Source organism: Sceloporus occidentalis, unplaced genomic scaffold (genome assembly GCF_023333645.1).
Source record: "Sceloporus occidentalis isolate IW3139 unplaced genomic scaffold, rSceOcc1.0.p SCAF_175, whole genome shotgun sequence".
Classification (NCBI taxonomy): Eukaryota; Metazoa; Chordata; class Lepidosauria; order Squamata; family Phrynosomatidae; genus Sceloporus; species Sceloporus occidentalis.
In genome coordinates, this window is record NW_028317155.1 from 999,349 (window position 1) to 1,016,449 (window position 17,101).

The window sequence follows — 17,101 nt, forward strand, 5'->3', positions numbered from 1 at the left end:
CTTTGGCAATCATTAGAAATGACGTAAATGCTAGAAATATATCTCACATCATACTACCACATAATAATTGTAATGATTGATTTATATAGCACCATCATATTCTGCAGCACTGTACAATGGGCACATCACTGTAGTATGTCTAAGTAGAATGCTGCAGAATATGATGGCTGGAGTTCCCTGCGCAGTGGCCGTCACCAAGGCACTGCTACAGACACCTACAACGCTGCACTAAACACGGATTATGGCAGTATTAAGTTACAAACTGAAACTTGATCTACCAATGAAAATGCTTTAAAATGTATTTCATGACTTGATTTCGGAGATCAATGAAAAGAGATTCTAAAGTTAAGGATTATATTAAAAATCTATTAGCATAATCCTTATTATTACTATTTTTCATGTCTTTAATCCATACATTTCTGTAGTTTAATGGAGTCTGCAGAAAGTCAGCCAACTTACCTTCTCCCAGCGGAATTCTTCCACATTTAACAGTATGTGCAAGACTAGCTAAGGAGGAAACCCCTCACATTTACTGTGAAATGCGAGGCTTCTTCTGGGTGGAAGAGGAATACCGTATAGACTGATCAGCAGCTTTTATAAACAGTCCATGGAGCGGGCAGCATGATATGGCTGCTTACTAAAATAGTATAAAATGCTGAAGGTGGGGGTGTAAAGAATCAGCATGCTGCCAGCTGATCTATTGTGAGATGGATGGTTAAAAAGCCTGATACCTATCTATGATAAGCAGAACTTGCCTTGAAAAAAGTATAGCTCATCCTAGGTAATCATAATTAGAGCAAAACTACAAGAAATAGCCCTGACCTCCCTCGGGGAAAGAAAAAAAAAATGTGCCTGACCCTCTGCATTGAAAGGCTTAGGGGCTGTATACCCTGATGGCAGCCCTGAGAAGTCAGTTACAGTACTAACCTCGCATAACCTCATAGCATTATCTGATTTGTAGTTCACAAACAGCTGAAATGGGCATCCACAGTGGTAATGTGTTTACAACAATTGCATAACTCCAAAAAACATTGACTATGTACAGTACATATAGTAGTACATATATAGTACATTGGAACTGATTCTGATCCTTTCAGTTGTCTTTCAGTTAATGCAGCCATGCCTAAGAAAGGTAAGAAGAAGTCCGGCAAACTGAGCCGCATGAGTGAAGAAGAGCGGTTGCTTTACATGCAGCAGAAGTTGCTGGCAGAGGAGGAGCAGAGCAAGAAGAAGGAAGACATGTTGATGCAGTTTCTAAAGGTAAATTAACTCTAAAATTCATCATTTTGCCACCATATTGATACAGAAATACAAATCCATACATAAAACACCATATGGAAAAACAATATGTAACACGGGCATATCAATCATGGTCGCCACTTTAGGGGGCCGAGGCAAACTCTGTGACCACTTGTCCACCCCCTTAAAGTTAATAACAACACAGAGTGTAGAGATCATCCCATCACACTCTCCTTACACTCTGTGCCTGACTGATCCAGCGGCAGGAAGTGACATCACATCCACTTCTTGAATGTGGAATCAGTCTGAAAACAGCACGGAGGAAGATACACACCACTCCTGCAGGTAAATTGTGTAAGCAGGGGCAAAGATGGCTACGGTAGGCTGTTTGGAGGCACTGACAATCTGCTTGCACAGACAGGCTGTTTGGGGCATTGACAAGCTGTTTGTGGACAAAGATGTCACAGTCAAGCTGTTTGGGGACACAGATGGCACTGAAAAGCTGTTTGGGGACAAAGATTGCACTGTGGGACATGTTTGTCAGTGATGTCATGTGCCAACATGTCCTTCAAGTGTACTTTTAGCTTGCCGGAGGGTTTCATTGTGCGTCCCCTTATGAAAACACTCTACTTGATCACCAGGGAACAAGTAAGCAAGTCCTGGGCTACTGAAAGGGAGGGAAAATGCTGGGTTAAAGTAGTTTACAATTTTGTCCAATAAATATTCTTGCAAACATATTTTTCTGTGGGTTTTTACATTTTAGCCTGTGTATGTGTGTGGGGTGCCAAATACTGTGGGAATAACCTCCCCACAATAGGTGCTTTTATGAATAGGTGTTAACACATTACTTAGGACTAGCATTGGTAATATACTGTATTATTCATTGTTCTCTGAGTTCTCACCACCATAAATTAGTATATCAGGGATGAGATGGCACCAGGGAACAGAATGAATGATTAAACGTTATTATTGCTGGCATTATATATTACCTGCTCTTCAGTGTGATCCTTACTCTCGCCACAGGACAAGCTTGCTAAAGAAGAGCAGAGCAGCATTATTAACCTAAATAAGTTAAATGCACAGTGGCGCAATGTACTGCGGGAAGTCAAAACCAAGGAACTACGCAAGGATATTGAGATACTAAGTCAGACATTTGAAAGAGTTGTTGACTGCAAGGATAATGTCATCAAGGTGAGTGTACAACTTCCTGATATTTTCTTATATAGGTTAGGAATAATGTTTTGAATTGATAGTATACTCTGGAGTCCGACTCCTAAACAAGAACTTATGTTGTATTTGTTAAAATACTAAGTCGCTTCCTGCCCATATAATGCCAAGCATTTACATTAAGTGCAATTTTGGTAAACACGATAATTGTCTGTAGATGTTTGTGGTCATCTGTGGGGTATTGCATTATATGCTTTCCCAGTAAAATTCTTGGGTTATTGGTATCAACAATCATGTCAGAATATAACATTGGGAGTACTGTTCTGTCACTGGACGATTGATTTCCGAGGACTTAAATGTAAACTGGCAGTGAAACAAAGCTTCAGTAAAAGCCAAGGGTGCTGTGTTGGGTAGCTTGAGCCATGGGTCGCTACACATGTTAGAGTCCATTTTTTTACATCAGTTTTATGAAGAGAAGCACTCTTATTTTCTTGAATGCCCCTGGTCTTTAGCAGTGTAGCATTGAGTGATATACTATGGAGACTTCCAAGTAAGAACACAGGCAAAGTTAAGTCTATGTGTAGGCAATAGAGTCGTGCTTGTCAGTGAGCAATTCAATGTATGTTCCCAAACCTGGGATCTCAGTAGTGGGGAACATATTCACCATATTGAAGGTGGGAACGCCATTTTTCAGACACTAGCCCCAGCTGAAGTAACCAGGACCCAAATGCAAAGCGTTATTTTTACGTTCTTCAGAACCATGCATTTCACGTGGCCATCTTGTTACTCTCTACCAGAAATGACCCCATCCTGTCACTTTATGATGAAAAGCCCTTATAAGCTGTAAGGTACATACATTATCAATAGTTTTCTAGTTTTGTTGGTTGCCTGTAATTATATAATCTATTGTTTAGTCTTTAGCGAAAGACATAGACGAAGCAGAGGAGCAGTATGCTCACGCCTTCCGCAGCCACCTACAGAATATTGATGAGCTTCTGGAGTTACAAAGGGAGCGCATTGCCCTCCTGGAGGAGGAGTACCAGCAAGAACTGGATGCTGTGCAGAAAGAATTTGAGACAGAGAGGTTTGTGGGTTCTTCTTGTTATTTTCACAGTAAACTAGACAGCCTGGTTAAGATGTGCATATTGGAAACTCTTCATTCTTAAAATCTACTTGCATTTTAATCAAAACTCAGTTTTTACTTATCGAATGTGTTAGGTTAGCATTTTCTGCACCGTAGCTTATTTGCAGTTTAAAAAGGGGTGTTTTCTGATTCTTTGATAATCTCATCTGTAAAGTATTTCTATGTCCTATACACAACTGATTTCAATCACTTCCTCTTAGCAACAAATCTCTTAGACCGATAGTGGGCTAGCCCCATATTTTTGGAATAAAGATACCCCCAAGCAGGCTTTCACTTAAGTTAGACATTATCTCGTGATAAATGAGCCCCCATTTTCTTCTAATTTATTTTATGTCACTTTCAGATCTACTTAATATGCATCACTCTGATAAAATGGATAATACGGTTAGAGATCCACTGATCTAAGTGGTGCAGACCACCGTAACCTTAGTAACATAGCTACTGGCAAATTGAGAAGGTTCATTAAAAATAAACGGAACAATTAATAAAAAAAAATAAAAAATTGTTTGGGTACCAGAAAGCACAAGTTTGAACCAATATTTCCACCTGTTTCCACTCAATTGACTAATGTGGAAATCTGGTTTAAAGAAAAAAAAATGTTTACTTAAATACCAAATAAGTACCTACAGTAGCAGTAAAATCTATTTTGGTAAGTTGCTGTCTACTTTGCTTTTTAACATATTAAAAGTCAAACTATAGTTGTAACATCTATGTTTGTTCTAGAAACATGATCATTCAACAGAAGGAGACAGAGACCACATACCTACAAAACGTTGTGCTGGCCATGGAACAGAACACCTTAGACACTGAAAACGAAGCCAAACTGGAATTCCAGAACACGAGAGATGAAATAAAAAACAAGGTACACTCAGATCAATGGTTAATAGCCTACCCATTTCATTGTTGGCTGGTGCCTAGATAGTGGGTGCACAAAGCAACATCTATATTTAAGTATATGCGTGTCTCTATGTGTGTATGTATGAGTGCCTTTAGCCTTAATATGCAAGACGGGACACCGATTTAATCAATGTCATAAATCATGTGAAAGCTTGTGTATTCTTGGCATTTTGTTGTAAATGATATAGCATCACACAATGTATGCTTTTGGACACTGAAGCTGGTGGAACTAAAATCATGCTGACACGGGGACTTAGCTGCTACATCCACCAAAAGAACCCCGCTGCTCCCCAGGTTGATGTTAGTTTTGTTCCCCAATTTTTAATGCCGGCCACCACCACCTCCCCTACTTACCCCACACTAATTGCCTTTTCCCATACAAATGAACTTACTTCTCCCCACTACCTCTAAATTGCTCGAGAAGATTGTGTTCAACCACTTAACTAACTTTCTCTCCTCTCAATTCCTCCTCGCCTCTCTTCAGTCTTGTTTTAGACCTCTTCACTCTACTGAAATGGCTCTGACAAAAGTATCCGATGACCTGCTCACTTCTCCCTGATAATACCCCTGGATCTCTCTGCTGCTTTTGATGCTGTTGATCACTACCTTCTTGACTCACTTCCTTCTATAGGTATACAAGACGTAACTCTCTTTCTTGGATCTTGTAATATCTTTCTAATCATTCTTTCTCTGTCACTCTGGCAAAATATCTTCACCTATTCTACTTACTCTTGTCCCTCAAAGATCAGTCCTTGGCCCTCTGCTCTTCTCTCATTTCATTAAATCTCTTGGGAAACAAATCAACTCATCAGTTATATGCAGATGCAAATCTTCTCTCATGTCACATATTACTAACTGCTTGTCTGCTATTTTTACTTGGATGTCATAATGGCGCCTGAAACGTATTCTCACGAGAATTATCTTCTGTCCTTCCATCTCTACTGCAGTACCTGAATTCCCAATCTCCATTAACAGTACAACTATCTTCTCTTCTAACTATGCCCGATGCCCTGGGGTCATTTTTGAATCAGCACTCTCTTTCATCCCTCACATTCAGTCAATCGCCAGATCGTGCTGCTTGCACCTAAAAATGATTTCTCACATTCACCCCTTTCCTCACTTAAGAAGCCACAAAACTCCTAGTTTGTTCCCTTTTTAGCTCCTGCATTAACTACCCTTCTAGTTGTTATTACTTTGTCTCGACTCTGCAGCGCATCCAAAATGCTGTTGCTATTCTTCTGCTTTCCCACTTTGTGAATTCCTCCACTGGCTCCCTGTTTCATCAAGGATTAAATTTAAACTCCTCATGCTAACATACAAAGCCCTGCATGGTACTCCTCCTCCAAACATTTCTGCTGTCATAACAAAATACCCCCCCTGCTCGATCTCTGCCATTCTTCCTGTGGACTAAGGCTCTTACCTCACCACCTTCCACTTAACCACCAGCTTTCACCCTCCCTCTCAATGTTCAAGAAAAACCTTAAAACCCACTTCAGAGAAGTTAGCAATGTTTTCAGGTAGAACCTTCATATCTTATCTGTCACTAATACAACCCCCAGAGTCATCTGTCGGACTGTCTCTCCCTCTTTCTCTATACTTTGTCTTCCTACACCTTCTCCTCTAGATTGAAACTTGCAAGCAGGGCCCTCTTTACCTAATGTATCGGTTTGTCTTAGTCTGTCAATTCTAGTTTTGTCATACCCTTTGAATGTGTATATTATACAAACAGTTGGCTCTGTGTACCAAAACTTTAGAGGGGAAGGTCTATGCCCCGTGACTTAAGGGACACTGATAACAGGGGGCTTCAGGGTACAAGCAATAAGGTTTAAGCTGTTTCAGCCAGAGTAAAATGGGTTTATTAGCTGAGCCAAATGATTGTTACATGCTTTCAAATGATGTAAGTAGTAACACCCACAATATAAAACACAACTATTAATGATTTATTTAAAATAGGGAAGAATAAACCTGCAGAGAAAAAAAAACAAACCAAAGGAAACCAAAAATATAGTAATAAGGTATATTAAGTATATATTTACAGTAGTAAGGTACTAGAGACAATAAATTGGTGGTGTCAAAGGGTTAAAACGTAGGCTAAGGAAGGGCATTTATGCACAGGGGTATAGAGATGAAGCTATACCTTCTGCTAGATCCCTATCACTGCCTGCCTAAACGTTGATAGCTTGCTAAAAAGAAAGTAACAGTTTTAAGCCTATTTGGCATGTTCCCTAGTAGCATAGTAACATAGTTAATAAGGTTGAAAAAAGACCATCAAGTTCAACCTATATACATATTGTGTCCAATTGCCCCATACCAGGGGGAAAATTCCTTCCCGACTCCAAATATGGCAATCAGAATAAATCCCTGGGTCAACGTTCTGTCCCTATTAATCTAATATCCATAACTTGTAATATTATTGCTTTCAAGAAACACGTCCAGGCTCTTTTTGAACTCTTTTATTGAGTTTACCATTACCACTTCCTCTGGCAGAGAGTTCCATAATCTCACCGCTCTTACTGTAAAGAACCCCCGTCTGTGCTGGTGTAGAAACCTTCTTTCCTCCAGCCGTAGAGGATGTCCCCTTGTTATAGATACAGTCCTGGGTATAAATAGGTCCTGGGAGTGATCTCTGTACTGCCCCCTTATATATTTATACATAGTTATTAAGTCCCCCCTAAACCGTCTTTTTTTTCCAACTAAATAACCCTAATTCTGATAATCTTTCTGGGTACTGTAGTCCTCCCATTCCCCTTATTACTCTGGTTGCCCGTCTTTGAACCCTCTCCAGCTCCACTATATCTTTCTTGTACACTGGTGCCCAGTACTGTACACAGTATTCCATGTGTGGTCTGACTAGTGACTTGTACAGTGGTAGAATTATTTCCTTGTCGTGGGCATCTATGCCCCTTTTGATGCACCCCATGATTTTATTTGCCTTAGCAGCAGCTGCCTGACACTAAGTCCTTTTCCATGTCAGTCGTCCCCAGTGTTTTCCCATTTAATACATATTCCCAGCCTGGATTTTTCTTCCCCATGTGCATAACCTTACATTTATCTGTGTTGAACCTCATCTGCCACATCCCAGCCAAAGCCTCCAACCTATGCAGATCCATTTGTAATCCCCAAAAGACCCAAAACTGACCCCTGTGGTACCCCACTAGCAACAGTCACCCACTCAGAGTATGTACCATTAATAACCACCCTCTGTTTCCTATCACTGAGCCAGTTACTTACACACATACACACATTCTCCCCCAGCCCAAGCATTCTCATTTTATGTACCAGCCTTTTATGTGGCACCGTATCAAATGCTTTGGAAAAATCAAGATATACGACATCCAGCGATTCACCCCGATCCAGTCTTGAGCTCACCTCCTCATAAAAGCTGATCAGGTTAGTTTGACAGGACCGATCCCTTGTAAACCCATGCTGATATGGAGTCATACATTTATTTTCATTGAGATACTCCAAAATAGCATCTCTTAGGAAACCCTCAAACAGTTTACACACAACAGAAGTTAAACTAACAGGCCTATAATTCCCCGGGTCACTTTTTGTCCCCTTTTTGAATATTGGCACAACATTTGCTATGCGCCAGTCCTGGGGAACAGACCCTGTCACTATAGAGTCCTTGAATATTAGAAATAGGGGTCTGTCTATTACATTACTTAACTCCCTTAGAACGCGGGGGTGAATGCCATCTGGACCTGGTGATTTGTCTATTTTGATTTTTTTTAGGCGACACTGCACTTCTTCCTGGGTTAGACAGGCGACATGTACTGGGGCATTTATCTCATCCTGCTGTATATTACCTGGCATTTCATTTTCCTCTGTGAATACAGCAGAGAAGAATATATTTAATAGATTAGCTTTTTCCTGATCCCCGTCTATAACTTCTCCCTCATTACTTTTTAAGGGGCCAACACTTTCATTTTTAACCTTTTTACTATTTATATAGGTAAAGAACATTTTGGGGTTTGTTTTACTCTCTTTGGCAATGAGTCTTTCTGTCTCCGATTTTGCTGCTTTTATCTGATTTTTACATATTTTATTTTTTTCCCGATAGCTTTTTAGTGCTTCCTCACTGCCTTCCTGTTTTAGTAGCTTAAATGCCTTTTTTTGCCATTTATTGCCCCCTTTACATTTTTATTTATCCACATTGGTTTTCTCTTGTTCCTGACTCTTTTATTCCCATACGGTATGTACCTTTCACAGTGAGAATTTAAGATATTCTTAAAAATCTCCCATTGAGTGTCTGTACTCTTGTTTTTGAGGACATTTTCCCAATTTACAGTGTTAAGGGCTGCTCTTAGTTGATCAAACTTTACCTTCCTAAAGTTCATAGTTCTTGTGGCTCCTCTAAGAGTTCCCTTATTGAAGGACAAGTTATAATGTATCATATTGTGATCACTATTTCCTAGGTGCCCCCTGACCTGCACATTAGTTACTCTGTCAGGTCTGTTGGTTAATATTAAGTCCAGTAGGGCGCCCCCTCTGGTCAGGTCCTGTACCATTTGGGACAGATAATTATCCTTACTTATGGTCAGAAACCGGTTTCCTTTATGAGATTCACAGGTCTCGGTTTCCCAGTTTATGTCGGGATAGTTAAAGTCCCCCATAATAACCACCTCATTGTGATTTGCTGCCTTGTTTATTTGCTTTAATAATTGATCTTCTGCTGCTTCCATTATATTTGGTGGCTTATAGCAAACCCCGATCAGTATTTTATTATTTTTCTTTCCATATATTTCTACCCATAATGACTCCACATTATCATTTCCCTCACATATATTCTCCAGCAGTGTGGCCTTTAGGCTGGACTTTCCATAAAGGCAAACTCCTCCCCCTTTTCGTTTTTTTCGATCCTTCCTGTATGTTAACCGCCCAGTCATAGCTATCATCCAACCATGTCTCTGTTATACCCACTCATGTCATAGTTTTCTTCAGACATTATTAACTCCAGTTCGTCAGTTTTATTGGTCAGACTTCTGGCATTAGTAAGCATACAATTTAGTGGTGTATGGTTTTTTTTTTTCCTATGAAGCCTATCCCTATTGACTATTCTAACCCCTCCCTCCGCTCCACCCCCAGGTACATTTATAAGCCCCAGCTCTCTATCTACACTATCTTCCCCTTCTATATTGTAGTTTCCCTCCCCACCTTTCCCTAGTTTAAACACTCCTCCACCCTTCTGGCCATCTTCTCCCCGAGCACAGCTGCACCCTCCCCATTGAGGTGCAGCCCGTCCCTACCGTAGAGCCTGTATCCGACAGAGAAGTCGGCCTAATTCTCCATGGACCCAAACCCCTCCTTCCTACACCAGCTTCTGAGCCACTTGTTTAGCTTCCCTAACTGAAGCCGAAAGTCTCGTTCCTACAGCATTTGGCTAACTGAATTTCAGGACGTGGGTTTCGCTGGCAATTTGCCAGCTTTGTCACTTTACATTGTGGTTATTATTAGTTATATTCGAGAATTTAATTGCCTCTCTTACATTTATTGGGAATTAGGCTTTTTCTTGTTTGGGAAATTGAGTATAGTAGTGTTAATGGTATTCATGGGGCTATCTGTTACTACTGGGAATAGGGATTACCACCAGCCGTCGATAATGTTTATTAGACATGTGCAAATGGGCCAGAAATGATTCAGACACATTTTTCAGTTCATTTTTGACCCATTTGTTTTTGATTCCCTGCCCCATTGTTTCTGCCAAGAATTTGGGGGGCATTTTTTATTTGTTTTTAATTTGTTGGCCATGCCCACATTCACTCTCCCTCTCTGACTCTTACTCAGTCTCTTAGACTCATTCTCGTTCACTCTCTCTCTCACGCTCACTTCTCTGCCGACCACATATGCTTATGCCGACCACTTCCCCATATTCCTCCACATCTTCTTCATCTTCTATTCTCTTCTCTATTCTATCTTCAATATTGAATCCTTAATCCGCTATCTTCTTTCTACACCTTCATCTCCGTGGACATAACCTGGGGGCAACTTCCAATTTTTCGCGATCTTCCAATTGGGGGAGAGGAAGCAAGTGCTGTTATTTTTCCCTGCGTTCAACTGGTATCATCTCCTTGATCCTTCAATCGGGGGAGAGGACGTCACTGCAATGGCCCTAATTTTGCCCTCACATGAACTGAGAACAATATAGTGGCGCTTGCGGCGACGTCATCTCCCTGATCCTCCAATCTGGGGAGAGGGTGTCACCACAAGTGCCGTCATTTTGCCCTTATCTGAGTTATGCCATGTTATGTCTGCAGAGATGTGAATGGAGAAGGTAGATGGCAGATAAAACATTGAAGAAGAGAAGAGAAGGGAGACAATTCTGAGCTTTTTGCTTTGTTTTGTCCGATTAGTGGGGTGTCTGGCCTCATTTTTGGGGTTTTGTGTGAATCGCAGAATCTATCAAAATTCAGTAAATTCGCAATTTGTATGAATCCGAATGCACAGATCTAATATTTTCCAAAGTGTTGGTGGTGCTGGCTCATGTACTTCTTGTTGAGTCTGTTGGATGGCTGCTATTTATGTGGTGGAACAATGTGCTACTGCTTCTCTCTGTAAAAAGTGTTTAATGAAATGATTAATGTCATCATGTGATTGTTTTGGAAAAGGAGATTTTTGCCATCTCTCAATTCACTAATAAGGTTTTTGTTCTTTATTTTTATTATTACGTCTCTATCATACATCTGTTTATTTTTCATCGTTTCATACACACATGCTCTGGCACAACAGGTGCTCTAGGCTATGATTATCATAAGCAAGCGGCTGAAAAGGCTGACTGAGGATGGGATTGTAGTCTATGGCAGCTGGTGGCAGAGGTTGCTTATTCCTGTTTATCATCTGGGATCAAGCTGCAAAAGAACTGGATACAGGATTTCAACACTGTCAACACTGACCTGTTAAAAGCCTCTTCTGTTTCAAATTTTAAAAAGCATGTGTTGCCTTGATATGATTTACAGAATGCAGGGAAGAAGTTGGGCCATTTGTAATATAAAGTACCGTATTTGCTCGATTATAAGACGAGGTTTTTTTCAGAGCAAATACTCTGAAAAATACCCCTCGTCTTCTAATCAGGGGTCGTCTTATAATCAGACCTCAAATAGAGGTCTGACTATGAGACTAAGATCCAGATCCCCCGCACCGCTGCTGGGGACCTGGATCCTTCTGTCCCCCCCCCCACCCCACACACACTTACCGGTGCTTCCAATTTACTGCTGTAAACCGGGGCAGCAGGTTGACGTCCACGCGATCCGCGTAGACAACTTACGCTGCAGCCGGAAGGAGGTTTGGCTAGCAGCGGGGGTTGTCTGCGTCCAACGCGCAGACCTTCCCCGACTTTCAGAGATCAGAGTTCCCCGCACCGGTGCAGCACTGACAGCCGGGGAAGGTCTGCGCGATGGACGCAGACAACCCCCGCTGCTAGCCACACCTCCTTCCGGCTGCAGCGGGAGACAGAAGGAAGACTGCTGCCACGGTATACAGCAGGAAATTGGAAGCACCGGTAAGTGTGCGTGGGGTGGGAGCGTGGGGGGGGAAGAGTGTTAAATGGGGGGGAGACAGAAGGAAGACTGCTGCCCCGGTATACAGCAGGAAATTGGAAGCCCCGGTAAGTGTTTTGTGGGGGGGGGGAGTGTTAAATGGGGGCATAGGGCATTTCTGGAGGCAGAGTGCTCTATGAAATGCCTTTTAACCCCCTGAACGCCACTCTGCCTCCTGAAATGCCTTATACCTCCCTATATGCCACTCTGCCCCATAATATGCCTTTTAACCCCCTAAATGCCAGAGTGGCATATAGGGGTATAAGGCATTTCTGGAGGCAGAGTGGCACATAGGGGGTTAAAAGGCATATCATGGGGCACAGTGGCATATAGAGGGTTAAAAGGCATATCATGGGCCACAGTGCCATATTGGAGTGGCAAGCCTGGGGGCAGATGTGCGTAACTGGGGGGCAGGTTGAAAAATACAAGGAAATAAAAACAAAAAAATATTTTTCTCAATCATAGCTTTTATTAAAAAATGTAATAGTTTAGATGAATTAACATTTACTGGTAAAACTTTTTTCCTATAGGGTCGTCTTATATTCAGGCTTTTTCTTTTTTTCCTAAATTAATATTCAGATTTTGGGGGGTCGTCTTATAATCAGGGTCGTCTTATACTCGAGCAAATATGGTATATTGGTTCTGGAAAACCTTTTTTCTAAATATACCAAATTAAGTGTCACAAGTCTGCTTGAAGACTGTACTTTCACTACAGGAGATTAATATAGAATTTTTGGATTTTATATGTCAGAGTCTGGAGGAAAAGCATGCCCTCCGTGTTTTGCTGGAAGGAACAGTGGAGGATTTGTGGAAACAGTTTCAGTTGGCCTTGAAAAACTACACAGATGCAACGGAGGATCGCAAGATTGCATTTGAAGCCCTGAAGGCCAAGGACGAGAAAAGTGCTCAAGAGATTGAAATGCAAATGAAAAAGCTGCAGAACATTCAGGTGACAACTAATTGTATAGCATTTACAGTAATTACTATTATATCAGCTACGGTGTTTATTTTGTATGGCCCATAGACTTCAAATGGCTCCATTCAAGAAAGTGGGGCCCATTGAAGTCTGGTGCACAGGTGCGTGTGTATATGTATATGTATGTGTGTATATATATATATATATATATATATATATATATATATATATATATACACACATTACCATGCAACCATGGGCTATTTTAGAATCTGCTGATTGAAATGTACACAACAACACTGCATAATATAAATCACTAAATCAATACTAATAACAAAGTATTGGAAGTGAAAAAGCTTCTTAATTTGTTTTTAAGTATATAAGCCTTTATGAAAAAACAGGTTGTTTTTTCAGTATCCATGATGCCCTCGGCTGGTATTCATGCCAGGTTATCTTCTCAGCTGCCATACAGGTGAGCTGTTGTTCCCGCTCACTGTGAACATTTGTCTATACCTGCGTCTGGTTAGGCAGATCATTTTGACAACTCCTATCATATGATCCAGACATTATTAATTTGACATGCATTGATTTTGATTTATATTTTTATATGCATGTATAGCCCATAATGCAGGGTAATCCCTGAGGTGACAATTTGTATGATCTTCACCATTGCTTAGTGACATACGGTGATAATGGACCGCATTGTAGTTAACATATTTCCACAGCTGAGGTCCTTTCTACAGGGCTGGCTTTGTAATTCTCAAAGTCTTACTTTTTCTAAGAATATACTGACCCAGCAAAAGATATCACAAAGTTTTGGGACACTAATGTGTACTACAAAGGCCAACATTTCATTTTATTTACATGGTAGCTGTAGTCACAATATCAGTGGTTAAAAAACGACTTAGTATTGTAGAAAACTATAGAGCCAAAAATACACCAAGGTAGGCTCCCCTCAAACGAAAAATACTTAGTAATAAATTAAGAATGTTTGTTTAATTAGGATACTATAACATCCTTGAAGAACAAAATGACAGTCCACGCTCGGGAAAATGATGAGCAAGACCGACATCTGCGGGAGCAAAAAGAAGTGCTAGTGAAGCAGCTGCAGAAGTTGAAAAGCCAGATGAAGCAAGCCAGAGCTGCGGAACACGGGCGTCTTACCACTCTGACCGTGCAGAGCAATGCCACGCTGAAGGAGCTGCAGAGAGTTATTGATAAGGTACAAGATCCAGCCCCTATTTTATCTTGTATATTAAGCATCGTAAGCATTAAAGGTACACCCCAGCTATTGCATACAGTTAAATGGATATAGCAACGAGCAAGCAGAAGGAACTTACTCCATCTAGCGTCAGTGGGGGCTCACGCAGTCTTATGTGTAGATATTAATTTTCTCTACATATTTGGTATATCATCACTCCTCTCATGGCTTTCTTTGGTTACTGGAGTTAGAAAATAAGACCTCGGTCTCCACCAATCGCGTGTACGCTATCTGAACACACTAGAATACATGCGATTGGCTGCTGCTTCAATGGGAGTGCTACTGAGCATGTGCAAGAAGTGTACCTGAGAATGCTCTCAGGTTTTATGAAGGTAAGCCAGGGGAGAACTTAAATGAGACAGAAGTAAGCTAGTAACTAAACTATGCATGCTCCAATTTGTATACAGTAAAAGGCTCTGGAGTCCATGCAAAATGGGATCAAACTTGCATTGAAAAATACAATTTTGGGGACTACACTGTTACTTTACAAATACACTTGCCATCTGTTTTTCTTAATTCTTGTTCAGAGGAAACTCGGCTACTTCGAACATGCTTCCATGGGTCGGATGCAATATTTATTTATACCCTCTAATTCCATTGTATTGTATTTACATCTCCATTTTTTACTGTAATATTTTTCTTCAATTGTCATTCCTGGTATATCCAGAGCTGAAATCTCAACACTTATCAACTGGAAACATACTGGTAGCTACTTCAGTAATTTTAATAAAATATCTTACAACATACTGAACTTTGTTCTGAACACAGGGTGAATGCATTCTCAGACTAGCCGAAATGTGCCGCAAATTGGAAACTGAGGAGGAAAAAGTCCTACCATTCTATCCCTCTTCTCTTAGTGCAGAGGAGAAGGAGCAAGTTGAGAAAGCTACCATGGAGAAACCTTCAGAGCAGCTGGCACTGGTAATATTACAGGGAAAAACCTCTTGCCCTTTTGCAAACACAAAAACACCTTTTGCATTATTTCACCAATATATATATTATTTCACACATATATACATTATATATATATATATATATTTATAGGGTTTTTTGGTCTAATCTACTTATCTATCCACTTTTGTTTTTAGGACAGTTTGATGTCTTCTTCCCTCAAATATATTTTTCACACTTTAAAATCCTTACTATAGAGATTTCCTAACATTTACTACAAATTCCCCCTTTTATTTTCTACATCTGTTTACAGTATAAAAAATGATGAGACTTGATCCATATTTTGCTGCTTTTGCAAATGCCTTTTGGTAGATATTTTCCTAGGTTGCTAGTTATTTTAACCACCCATATTACTTTTTACAGCTAATGCAAGACTATACTGCATTGGACCAGTTTTGGAAACGCTACAATAAGGTCCTCCTAGAACGTTGGGCATTGGAACGTGAAAAATCTATAATGATGCATGATAACCAGAAACTGCGCATCCTTCTGAAACAATACCTGGATGGCATCTCTGTCAGCGATGAGGTCTTAAGTCAGCAGAATCCATTACTTATCCTCAACAACCGTATTAGCCTGCAGCCGAAGCTTCTTCCACAGGTTCCTGTCACCGATACAAGAGTCAGGCGACCGGTCCATAATATCATAGAAGCTGCTCACGTGGTCAGCCATACTTTGTGAGCAGTGAATTGCCATTACCTTGTGTTGATGTAACATCTCTGTGCCTCCTTCTCTCCTATTGACAAAAGTTTCTTATTTAGGACGTTTGATGTTTTTGAATACTGTTTGCTATAAGGTTCCAGTAAACCTAAATGAATGCTTACTTTCATGATGGAAACCATGGTAACAGAGGGATGGCTGCTTGAAAATAAAGATCCGTAGACCTTAACCTGTCCTCTTCTTTAAACTGTGATCACTTTGTAGTATGAGCCTCACTAAAAGATATTATATATAAGAGATATTATAATTCAGTAAGCATTCTGTGTTTATGATTAAACATTAGTGGAAAACAAACAAGTGTTGGAGGTAAACTATAAAGAAGAAAGAAAACAAAATAAGATGGTAAACTGGTGCTTCAATATTAAACCAAAACCATTCCAGCCAAGATTCTGGGGTTGATTTAAGTGGCCAAGATCTGCAAATATTTCACTGCATTAACAATGAATTATGTAGGGCCAACTCCCTCTAAGGAGTACCAGACAGCCCACATAATACTATACTATAATGTCACGGATCTGGCTAGTCCGACTGACTACCTCCGCTGACTTGTGCTCCCTTAGCCTGGGGGACACACTCTTTCTCCGGTTTCCCAGTCATTAGCCCACACTCAGTGTAGGGTAAAATCAAATATTAAACTAAAACAATGGTGGTCACTCCCTGGTTGCAGATCCTGGCTGTCTGCCGGACATAATCCCCTCAGTAAGCGATGGGATGATATACAGCTGGGGGTGACACAGAAGTCTTTACAATGTAAGGGCCCATAGTCAATAGGGAGGAGGCTGGCAGTCAGGCCTCTCCAGTGGGCCCAGTGATGGGGTTCCGTCACAATATATATATATATATATATATATATATATATATATTCTTTTATCTCTTCCCTATTGTTAAGTGAAAGAAAGACCAGAGTGTCATCCAAAGTGCATGTGGTCAATGATCCCATTGTAATGTTACTATTTAAATCTCTTTAGTGTCAGAGGGTTAAGAAATAAAAATGTGTGGTCATGGAGAGAGCCTGCATCTAGACACTTTCTATTTTCCTCAGTAGGCCTTGTGGGGAATTAAACTTGAATTACTGGTCATATGTAAGCATCTAATGATGTGAAAAACACATAGAATGAAATCCTAGGTTACCAAATATACTGTCATTTCCATATATTTCGGATGGTAAAAGTCAAGACTGATATATCATGGGAGTTTTATTGTACTGTCTGAACTGCATGATTTCCTTTTCTATATACCATCGATATTAAAGGGGTAAATGCTGTAATGGG

At 40.5% G+C, this 17,101-nt stretch overlaps 1 protein-coding gene across 1 annotated transcript; it reads left to right on the forward strand.

Annotated features, from left to right (window-relative positions):
- The first annotated feature begins 1,119 nt into the window (after window positions 1-1,119).
- On the forward strand, window positions 1,120-15,791 carry LOC149279023 (dynein regulatory complex subunit 2-like). The gene is made up of 8 exons (XM_089501499.1): window positions 1,120-1,260; window positions 2,263-2,430; window positions 3,321-3,490; window positions 4,274-4,412; window positions 12,734-12,931; window positions 13,902-14,120; window positions 14,928-15,080; window positions 15,474-15,791. Exons 1-8 carry the CDS (start codon window positions 1,120-1,122, stop codon window positions 15,789-15,791), a joined length of 1,506 nt encoding a protein of 501 aa, XP_089357625.1.
- Window positions 15,792-17,101: the final 1,310 nt, after the last annotated feature.

Coding starts and splice junctions, on each gene's coding strand:
- LOC149279023 (XM_089501499.1), top strand. CDS start 1,120: ATGCCTAAGAAAGGTAAGAAGAAGTCCGGCAAACTGAGCCGCATGAGT. Junction 2,431..3,320: donor GCAAGGATAATGTCATCAAG/GTGAGTGTACAA, acceptor TCTATTGTTTAG/TCTTTAGCGAAAGACATAGA. Junction 4,413..12,733: donor GAGATGAAATAAAAAACAAG/GTACACTCAGAT, acceptor TTTATATGTCAG/AGTCTGGAGGAAAAGCATGC.